General features: G+C 43.3%; 1 protein-coding gene across 2 annotated transcripts in view; it reads left to right on the top strand.

The window, feature by feature from the left end:
- Positions 1 to 448: 448 nt before the first annotated feature.
- LSG1 (large 60S subunit nuclear export GTPase 1) overlaps positions 449 to 11,206 on the top strand; it is a 41,608-nt gene continuing 30,850 nt past the window's right edge. For both annotated transcript variants that reach the window (XR_001907284.4, XM_002758209.5), the window contains exons 1-5: positions 449 to 618; positions 3,408 to 3,534; positions 7,369 to 7,489; positions 7,640 to 7,726; positions 8,318 to 8,404. Coding sequence is in view for 1 of the 2 variants with exons in the window: in XM_002758209.5 (XP_002758255.4) it covers positions 520 to 618; positions 3,408 to 3,534; positions 7,369 to 7,489; positions 7,640 to 7,726; positions 8,318 to 8,404 (521 nt within the window). In the remaining variant the exon portion in view is untranslated. The remainder of the gene's footprint in view (positions 619 to 3,407; positions 3,535 to 7,368; positions 7,490 to 7,639; positions 7,727 to 8,317; positions 8,405 to 11,206) is intronic.

Raw genomic sequence — 11,206 nt, 5'->3', positions numbered from 1 at the left:
CATTTCTCTCCAGTTCGCAGCTGGGGACGGATAGGTAAACAAAAAATTAGTTGCTGGGCTGGGCCTCAGAGAGACCACGACCCTGGAACGCCAGTTGAAAACCAGCGCTGGGAAACTTCCCCGTCCTAGCGCCACCGAAACACTCTTCCTCCGAGTCTCCGCCTCCTCCTGACGGAAGCCGCGGGAGGCGGAGCTAGTGCCGCTTCAGTTTCTTGCCGGACGGACGCTAAAGCCCGACGCACAAATCGGGAATGGACCATTCTTTTAACTCATCCAAACTCGAGACATTCGCCAGGAAATTTACAGAAAAGTTCCAGAAGCATCTTTTCATTTATATTCTATAATACTGGCAAGCTCAAGACGTAAAAGAGCACTTTAGGACAAGTGATTCTGCTTTCCCCTCTCAACTTTGAGACTGAACGACTTGGGCTCGCTTATCGTCACTTCCGGTAATCCAACTGTGAATTTCGGAAACTGCACGCGCCGAGAGGCGAAGGTTCTTGCGGCGGTTGTGTTGCCATGGGCCGGAGGAGAGCTCCGGCCGGTGGGTCGCTGGGACGGGCCCTTATGCGCCATCAGACTCAGCGGAGCCGAAGCCATCGTCACACTGACTCCTGGGTAAGACAGACCATGTCGTCTGTCACCATGTTTTCTGTCTAGCCTGAGTGTTGCAAAATTCCGGGTCAAAAGTCAGATAAGTTTTCCTGGATGGAGGCCTCAGCCGGGTTTGGAAGGATGAGTTGATGTTTTTGCGAGGCCGAGTAGCAGGTCCTCCTCCTCCTGGCAACGTCCAGAACACAAAGGCAGAAGAAGCTTGAAAGGAGGGTTAGTGTGGTGATGAGGCGGGGAGTGAGAGAGGCGTGGAGTGAGAATGTGAAGACTCTTCAATGCCAGAATGTGTTGAGTACGTTTGGATTTTGCCCTAGAAGCCACTGGAGTGCTTGAAACTTTCTGAGCAGGAAAAAGACAAAACGTATTTTTGTATTAGTTTGTTCAAAAGAATGGATCTTCCAGGAGCGATTGGTTACTGCCAGAAATACAAAATTCAGATCCTTGCTTCACCCCTGCGAAGCACCCCCTAGTGGTTTAGCTCAAAGATAAATCATTGATTTCTCAGCTGTGATAGGACCTAATATTTTACTAGGTTACAGAAGGATCTTTAAACAATGATTGAAGTGATTTGGCTTGTGTTAATCATTCTAGTCGTTATTTTCACCACTCATTCCCCTGGAATGAATGAGAATGTATTGAGTTCTAAAATCGTGTACTAAAGTGTGTCCCTGGAGCTAACTAACCGTGTGCCACTGTCACACCAGCTGATTTTCATCCATGTAGTCTGCAGAGTAAACAGCATTACAGTGCTTATCCGTATTCATCAGGTCAGAGTTACTCTGGACATTAGATTACTGGTAACTTGTATTAGTTTTGAAGCAACTTGTTATTAATGAAGCCTTTTAGGAAAGACTGGGAAGATTGAACTTGTATTCTGAAGAATTGAATCCTAATCCTTATTTTTGCTGATTTTATCACTACCTAAACTTTTGGCCCTTAATATTTATTCATACATCATTCATTCAATTTTAGAGACAGGGTCATCACACTCTGTCACCCTGGCTAGAGTGCCAGTGATGTGATCACAACTCACCACAGTCTCAAACTTCTGGGCACAAATAATCCCCCTGCCTCAGCCTCTGAGTAGCTGGCATTACAGGTGCACACCACTAGGCCTGTTTTTTTTAGAGACAGTGTCTTGCTGTGTTTTCCAGGGTGGTCTCAAACTCCTGGCCTCAAGCAATCCTCCTGCTTTAGCCTCTTGAGGAGCTGGGATTACATGCATAAGCCACCACACCTGGCAATTTTTTTTTTATTTGTACCTATACTAAGTATATAACTTAGGGTGATGTTTATTAAACTCTGGGTTGTGTCTGGAAATCAATTTAGTGGTTTGCAACTAGCTTTTTTGTTTTTATTTTTTCCCCAGCAAGATAGAGAAATATCAGAATGTGTGACATGTAATCGGGTATGGTTTCAGTATTCTTTATTGCCCAGGCTGGAGTGCAATGGTGTGAACTCAGTCACCACAACCTCTGCCTCCCAGGTTCAAGTGATTCTCCTGCCTCAGCCTCCTGGGTAGCTGGAATTACAAGCATGTACCACCTTGCCCAGCTAATTTCTTTGGATTTTTTTTTTTGAGACGGAGTTTCGCTCATTACCCAGGCTGGAGTGCAATGGCGCGATCTCGGCTCACTGCAACCTCCGTCTCCTGGGTTCAGGCAATTCTCCTGCCTCAGCCTCCTGAATAGCTGGGATTACAGGCACGCGCCACCATGCCCAGCTAATTTTTTGTATTTTTAGTAGAGACAGGGTTTCACCAAGTTGACCAGGATGGTCTCGATCTCTTGACCTTGTGATCCACCTACCTTGGCCTCCCAAAGTGCTGGGATTACAGGCTTGAGCCACCGCACCTGGCCATTTCTTTGGATTTTTAATGGAGATGGGGTTTTATCATGTTGGCTAGGCTGGTCTTGAACTCCTGGCCTCAGGTGATCCACCCACCTCGGCCTCCCAAGGTTCAGGGATTGCAGGCGTGAGCCACCATGCCTGGCCTGTTTCAGTATTATTTTGTTTCCATTTTACTATACCGAAGGTACTTGAATGTTTTTATCACTGTATGTACATACACCTTTGGGTCACTATGTAAAATGTATTTCTTTTTTTTGGAGGTGGAGTCTTGTTGTGTCGTCCAGGCTGGAGTTCAATGGCATGATCTCAGCTCACTGCAACCTCTACCTCCCAGGTTCAAGCTATTCTCCTGCCTCAGCCTCCTGAGTAGCTGGGATTATAGGCATGCACCACCAAGAGGGCTAATTTTTGTATTTTTTTTTTTTTTAGTAGAGACAGGGTTTCACCAGGTTGGCCAGGCTGGTCTGGAACTCCTGACCTCGTGATCCACCTGCCTCGGACTCCCTAAGTGCTGGGATTACAGGCATGAGCTACCTCACCTGGCCTGTAAAATGTATTTCTTATTGTGGGACTATATCAGGCGAAGTTTTGACTAATTTTGACTAGCACAGTCAGACAATCTGAGTTCAGGTTCTAGTTCTGTCATTTAGTTTTCGACTATAGGCAGGTTATTTTATCTGTTGAAGCCTTAGTTTCATCATCAGTAAAATGGAAATGTAATAAAATCCACCTCAAAAGATTTCAAAAATTAATGAAATTGTGAAAGGGAACTGTCTATTATGAGGTAAGAATGTGCTTCTTTAAGTATTAACTGTTAGTATTGATTCTGAAGGGGCTGCAGCCACCCTTGAGACCACAGACTAATTGCAAGGAAGTTTAGAGCTTATTGGATACCAAGAGCAGAAGAGAGCAGCTGGGTTTATTACCCTGTGTTTTGTTCATAGTTGCACACAAGTGAACTCAATGATGGCTATGATTGGGGTCGTCTTAATCTTCAGTCAGTGACTGAACAGAGCTCTCTTGATGACTTCCTTGCTACTGCCGAACTTGCAGGAACAGAGTTTGTTGCTGGTAAGTTGTTTATTGCTGACTACACGTGACACTGGTCACATTTCCATCTGGGGCTGAGGCTTTTTTTTTTTTTTTTGAGACAGAGTTTGTCTCTGTTGCCCAGGCTGAAGTGCAGTGGTGCGATCTTGGCCCACTGCAGCCTCCACCTCCCAGGTTCAAGCAATTCTCCTGCCTCAGCCTCGTGAGTAGCTGGGACTATAGGTATGCACCACCACGCCCAGCTAATTTTTGTATTTTTTAGTAGAGATGGAGTTTCACCATGTTGGCCAGGATGGTCTTGATCTCCTGACCTTGTGATCCACCTGCCTTGGCCTCCCAAAGTACTGGGATTACTGGAGTGAACCACCATGCCTGGCCTGAGTCTGAACAATGAGTAGCTATTAGGACAGGTGAGATGATATCAGACCTTTTACACAGACAGGCAGAGGACTCTAGTCAAGATGTGAAGCAGCAGCCAATTGTGTTCAGAAAATGGCTAGAAGTTTGGCTTTGGTCATGCAGGGGACAGGGTGTGACAGAGACACCTCCTCAGAGTACAGGTGCTGAAGAGGTGGGCAAGGGCTAGATTCTGCAGAGAACAAAGGTTTAAGGGAGGCTTTACAGGGCTTTAAGCAAATGTGCAGTGGGATTTCAGATTTCATTTTTTAGTGTTTTTGAGGGGGGTGAGTGGGTTCCAGCTTTAGTGAGCTATATAATTGGCAACTAAAAATTGTATATAGTTACAGTATATAATATGATGTTTGGTTATACTTACGCATTGTGAAATGATTACACAATCAAGTAATGAATGTATCCATCACCTCACATTGTTTTTGTGTGTGTGTGTGGTGAGAACAAGATATACTCTCTTAGCAAATATCCTATTATTAACTAGTAAATGCGTTGTTACTAACTGTGGTGACCAGGCTCTACATTAGATCTCCAGAACTTACTCATCCTGCCTCAGTAAAACTTTACTGTTTGATCAGTATTTTCCTATTTCCCCCATTCCCTAGTCCCTGGTAACCACCATTTTCTCTCTGCTTCTCTGAGCTTTACTTTTTTAGATTCCACATGTGAGTGAGATTGTGTGGTATTTGTCTTTCTGTGCCTGGGTTATATCATGGAACATAACGGTTCATTCATGTGTCACAAATGTCAAGATTTCCTTTTTCTTTTTTTTTTGGAACATAAGATTTCCTTCCTTTTTTTTAATGCAAAATAGTATTTCATTGTGTGTATGTATATGTATACATATATCATGTTTTCTTTACCCATTCATACACTGATGGGCATTGAGGTTGGTTCCATATCTTGCCTATTGTGAATAGTGCTACAGGGAATATGGGCGCGCAGGTATGTCTAATGGCTACATGACATTTTTTTTTCTTGCCCAGGCTGGAGTACAATGGCGTGATCTCAGCTCACTGCAACCTCTGCCTCCCGGGTTCAAGCAATTCTCCTGCCTCAACCTCCTGAGTAGCTGGAATTACAGGCATGCACCATCATGCTCAGCTAATTTTTGAATTTTTAGTAGAGATGGGGTTTCACCATGTTGGTCAGGCTGGTCTTGAACTCCTGACCTCAGATGATCTGCCCACCTTGGCCTCTCAGAGTGCTGGAATTACAGGCATGAGCCACCACACCTGGCCGCTACATGAGATTTTATTTTCTTAAAGATCACTGATGAATTTTAAGGAAGCAAGATGAGTTAAGAAACCATATCATTTTAGTCTAGCAAGATAAACAGGCCAGAACTGAAATAGGAGTAGAAGAATGGAGAAAATAAGAGGAACAAGAACACTTACGGAGCTGGAGTAAACCAGACTTGATGGAGAGGGTGGCTTAAGTGACAAAGAGTGAGGAGACAAAAATAAACTCCTGGGTTTCACAATGAAATACTGCTTCACCCACTAGGATAGCTAAAATAAAACAGTAACAAATGTTGCTGAATTTGTAGAGAAATTAGAACATCATACATTGCTGGTAGGAGTAGAAAATGGTGTCTCTGTTTTTTATAAAAAAATTTTGGCAGTTCCTCAAAAGGTGAAACATGGAATTGGCATATGACCCAGCAGTCCCACTCCTGGGTCTATGCCCAAAAGAAATGAAAACATGTACACAAAAACATGTACATGTGTATTCATAGCGGCATTATTCATAATAACCATAGAGTAGAAACACCAAAAAGTCTTAAATAGGCAAATCTGTAGAAAGTAGATTATTTCCCCCAGTTACCTGGGGATGGACAGTGACTGCTGATGGGTAAAGATTTCTTTGGGGTGATGAAAATATTCTAAAATGGATTGTGGTGATGGCCGCACAACTCTGAATATGCTGAAAGTCATTGAATTGTATGCTTTAGTGGATGGATTGTATAGTATGCGAATCCTATCTTAATAAAGTTATTTTCTTTTTAAAGTCAGTAGTAATCTCTGCCAGAACAGTGTTAGTGGAGTGATAGAGCCACAAGTGGAATTAGAGAAACAGAAAGTGGGAGGTGAGGACATCAAGGATTGACTGTTGCAGGGAAAGAGAAATGTAAGGGTGTGTGTGAGAAGGATCAGGGTTAATGGTAGTATGTTCTTAGGTTATGGGTGAGACAGTTGAGGGGGGGTTGGAAAGTTTGCTTTGGCAGTATCTGTTAGAAGTTTACAGATGCAGGCTAGGTGCAGTAGCACACACCTGTAACCCCAGTACTTTTGGAGGCTGAGGTGGGTGGATCACCTGAGGTTAGGAGTTTGAGGCCAGCCTGGCCAACATGGCAAAACTCTGTCTTTACTAAAAATACAAAACTTAGCCAGGCGTGGTGGCGCAGGCCTGTAGTCCCAGCTACTCAGGAGGCTGAGGTGGGAGGATCACTTGAGCCTGGGAGGCAGAGGTTGTGGTGAACCAAGATTGTGCCACTGCATTGCAGCCTGGGTGACAGAGTGAGGTCTGTCTCAAAAAAAAAAGTTTACAGTTGCATATCCTAGGACCCAGCACTTCTACTTCTCAGTGTCTCCCTAGAGCAGCAGAATTGCTCAGAGAACTCTTTAATACATAGATTCCTGGTCTCATCCTCTAGAATCTAGAGCTTCTAATTCAGTGAGTGTGTGTTAGAGCTAGAGCATTTACATTTTTAACAAGCTCCCACATGATGGTGCATTTTCATAATGAAAACTTGGAAACTGAATGTTCCAATAGCAGGGAAAATGGCTAAATAAACTGATATAGTCACAGTATGAAATACTGTGTGGCAGCCAAAAACAGTGTTGTAACTGTGGATAGTTCCTTGGCATAAAACTTCATTTGGGAATAATAATTTATCCAAGGCTAGAAGAATCTAAATGAAGACAGCTGAAACTTTCTTAGGCTCTCATTTGTAGTTTTCTAAGTTTATCAGTATGACCCACACTCTGCATCTGTATTGCCTCTTTTTTTTTTAGATGGTCTCGCTGTGTTGCTCTATCTGGAGTGCAGTGGTGCGATCTCGGCTCACTGATTCTCCTGCCTCAGTCTCCCGAGTAGCTGAGACTACAGGCACCCACCACCATGGCCAGCTAATTTTTGTATTTTTACTAGAGGCGGGGTTTCACCATATTGGCTTAGCTGGTCTCGAACTCATGACTTCAGGTGATCCGCCTGCCTCAGCCTCCTGAGTAGCTGGGACTACAGGCGTGTGCCACTGCACCTGGCTAATTTGGTATTTTTAGTAGAGACGGGGTTTTACTATGTTGGCCAGACTGGTCTTGAACTCCTGACCTTGTGATCCGCCTACCTTGGCCTCCCAAAGTGCTGGGATTACAGGAGTGAGCCACCATGCCTGGTGCTATATTGCCTCTTAAGTAATAGTACTTTTCTTTATTTCAACAGAGAAACTCAATATTAAGTTTGTGACAGCTGAGGCTAGAACTGGACTGCTATCTTTTGAGGAGAGCCAGAGAATTAAGAAGCTCCACGAAGAAAACAAACAGTTCTTGTGTATACCAAGAAGGTGAGTTGAAGAAGAATTTAGAATGCCCCAAAACATACAAGACCACTAAGTATTCGTTCTTTTTCTCAACTGCCACGATTAGATCCAAATGCCCTATTTTGTTTTGGTTACTTCTGTGAGGAATTTCTTTTCCTTCTATGATTGTTTCAGACCAAACTGGGACAAAAAAACTAGCCCAGAAGAACTCAAACAGGCAGAGAAAGATAACTTTCTAGAATGGAGACGTCAGCTTGTCTGGTGAGTATTATAGACTTATAATACTTATCTTACCTTACCTTGAAAGGTGAGTACTTACCTTACCTTGAAATCCTGAGTCCAGACATTTGGCGTGCGTGCGTGGCCATTTGCATTTTGAAGTTTTGATTCTTTTAAAAAGGAAATGGGAGCATTCTACTGACAAGGACGGATAGATGTGTGTGCAAAAACAACACTGCTAGGTGCATACACACCCTTGCACAGGGATAGTGAGTTGGTTACTCTGTTCAGTTCCTGGCCTTTTCTTTCATTCCTTTCTTTGGCCATTGGGCACCCTGGAGTTGATCACTGTGCTCATGCACATTTTCCAGTAAGAGTTGTGGGAAAGAAATGACTTTGTGTGATAGATAAACTTCCAGGGCATAAATAGCTTCAGAATAAAACTTGAATTTGGTGGCATAGTGTATGAATAAATAGTATTTTTATGGTGTCTCAGCAGGAAATACATAAAATAATTTGACTCGATATTTGTACACAGTACTTATTTTTCAGGTAATGAATTTGAGCATTTACACTGCTAAAAATTGTCTATTGTAATCTGGCAAAGATACAAACTTCTCACTCAAAAACTAGGCTAGAAGAGGAACAAAAGCTGATACTGACTCCATTTGAACGAAATTTGGACTTCTGGCGCCAGCTCTGGAGAGTCATTGAGAGAAGGTAAAGTACCATTTTCTTTTGTGTAATAAAGACATTGTAGTGACGTTCTATTAGATTTGAATGCTGATACAGGCTTATAGGCTCAGGGTATAGGGAATTAAGTTATGCAGAGGGTTACTGAGAGTCATAAAAAGTATGATACTGTTGTATATTTTGTATAGGTTTTTTGTTATTAGATGAATATGTTGATAAGTGTGAGAATATTGAATATTTTCTGTAGGATGAATTCTGAAGCATCTACATAGATATTTTAGCAAATGTATATTTTGAGTGTCTACTGGCAATATGGAAAATAAGGGCACGGAAAGAGTTAAGTTCCTGCCTGCAAAGAGCATGTATGTTAAGGGGAGAGGCAGATGTCGACGCTCATGTCAGCTGACTTTCACCACGGTCAGCTAAGCGCTAAGCAAAGCGGCTGGCACCAGAGGCACACAGATGGATGGATGGATGGATGGATGGATGGATGGATGGATGGATGGATGGATGAATTCTTGCACTCAGAGAGCTTAATACGTAGTAAAATACAGAGGGTGGTAAAATTCTTGCTTTGCTGCAGGTAGAAAGGCTGTGGGCCGAGTCATAGCAGAGGAAAGAGCAGTTGATAAGTATTGAAGAAATCACGAGAATTTTTTTTTTAATTGCACTCTGAAGAGAATGATTTTGACAAATTGAGAATGGAAGATTTTTATTCCTTTTTATGTAACACTAAGGAGAATTCCTGATTGTTAGAAGTTGCTGAATCAAGTGTCTCTAGTCTCACCTCTTTGGTGTAGTTAAAAGGTTTTTGTTTTCCTTGAGGAGTTTCTGAATTACTTTCAAGGACTCCATAAATGAACCTTGTATTTGAAATGATGTTTTTTACCAAGGACCCTTCAGGCTGGTTTCTTTTTCCCCTGAAATCTATACAATGAACCTTATAAAAAGAACACTAGGAAACAGAATGTTTTAATTGGGATTCTCAGAAAAGAATCTTATCACATTTAGCATTGTTATTAAGAAAACGGCCCAGCTCATTCCTGTAATCCCAGCATTTTGGGAGAGCAAGGCAGGTGGATCGCTTGAGGTCAGGAGTTTGAGACCAGTCAGAGCAACATGGTGAAACCCTGTCCCTACTAAAAATGCAAAAATAAGCCAGGTGGTGGCCCATGCCTGTAATCCCAACTACTCGGGAGGCTGAGGCGGGAGAATCACTTGAACCCAGGAAATGGAGGTTGCAGTGAGCTGAGATCGCGCCACTGCACTCAAGCCTGGGCAACAGATCCAGACACTGTCTCCAAAAAAAGAGAACAGGACTCGGATTAAACTTGTAAAAGTCACTTACGTTTCTAATTAGGGTGACGACAATTAAAGTCACTTAAATACCCCCATCCACTGCTCTCTGGGGATACAGAAAGAGCTCTTGGGCTGGGATGTGGGGAGGTCAGAGAAGCAGGGCACACCTCTCAGGAGGAAGAAAGGAAAAGCCTACTGCAGATTACCAGCTCCTTTTACTCAATTAGGCTTGAGGAGGGGGCAGAACCGCTCTCCCAGGGGACTGGGGAACTTCTGTGGAGCAGAGTAGACTCTTCCTTGGTGCCTCCTTGGTAGTTGAGGCTGTGTGCTCCCGAGAATGCCCGTTTTCTTATTTCCAAAGAGAAGTGGTAACAAGCACAGAAGTACTGCAGCCTGGACCTTGAGGGGAGCCCCCTCCACCTTCACACTCCGTTACAGTTTTTCTTTTGTTTTCAGAGTTTTTCCTGCTTCCCCTATTATCTGTCTTTCCTGTTCGTTCCTTTTCTTTTGATTCTGGTTCCGGACTGTTACGGAAGAGGCCTTCCTTCGATGTCTAGTGATGCTTGTCTGTCTGTATTTAAGAACAAAGCATTACAAAGCCGATTGACAGGCCTGCCTGTTTAGGTGGAATTCGCCAGCTGGTGAGTTTCGCTGTAGGGTGCCTGGGCAGGAGTCAGTTCTATGTTGTAGGAATACCCCAAGGTGTTAAGATCTGCCTTTTCCCCAGAGCCAGTCCGTTTTTAAAAAGAAGAATGACCTCCTGGCAGGAAAGGGGCAGGAGGTGGTATAATACAGGCTGCTGGGCATCTTCACAGTTGAGTATCTTCAGAGGCTTACGTTTCATTCTCCTTTTTGCACTGTGGCAGCTCTTTCCCGTTTTCCCTCTGAGGTCCCAGTCCTGGAACGTCTCAAGTTCATTTTCTCCATAGTAAACTCCAGCCTTCTGCTGTTGGGGTGGGAAAGCAGGGCTGTGTGATGGGTTGTAGTTGCCTCTCTGAATGGAACAGAGGAGCCGACCTACAAGCTCACTGTTCAGACTGGTTACAGGCCCAGGCCTCATTCTTGCCCTTGAGAGACAGAGCTGATGCTTCTAATCCTGGGCTTTCTTTATTGTCTGGGGCATGAACAGCTTTGCTTCTTATTGGTTTGATATTTGGTTGCTGCTGTTCTTTCTCTTTATCCTAATGAATTTCAGCCTTTGTTTTTGTAGGTTTTGAGAGGGAGCAGAGGTAACCATCTGTGTTGAGTTTAACAGGAAGCCCCTCTTACATTTTTTAAATCCCTAAATAACTTCCCAAGTGAGCCTGTACATCTTGAGACTTCTAGCTTCAATTGGATTAAAGTATCATTTGCTCTGTTGCTCTGTTATTTTTGTTACGTGGTATTTCTCGTTTTTTAAAATAAGAGAATGTTTCCTAACTCATGGAATATAGTTGTCAGAAAGTGGATCTGAGTTACGTAGAAATATTTATTTAAAAATGACTGCCGCCACGTCTTTGAATGGCAAATATTTATTGATGCCTTCTCCAC

The sequence above is a fragment of the Callithrix jacchus genome, chromosome 15 (genome assembly GCF_049354715.1).
Source record: "Callithrix jacchus isolate 240 chromosome 15, calJac240_pri, whole genome shotgun sequence".
Classification (NCBI taxonomy): domain Eukaryota; kingdom Metazoa; phylum Chordata; class Mammalia; order Primates; family Cebidae; genus Callithrix; species Callithrix jacchus.
The sequence above is the reverse complement of the archived record's forward strand: the minus strand, read 5'-3'. Positions and strand labels throughout refer to the sequence as shown.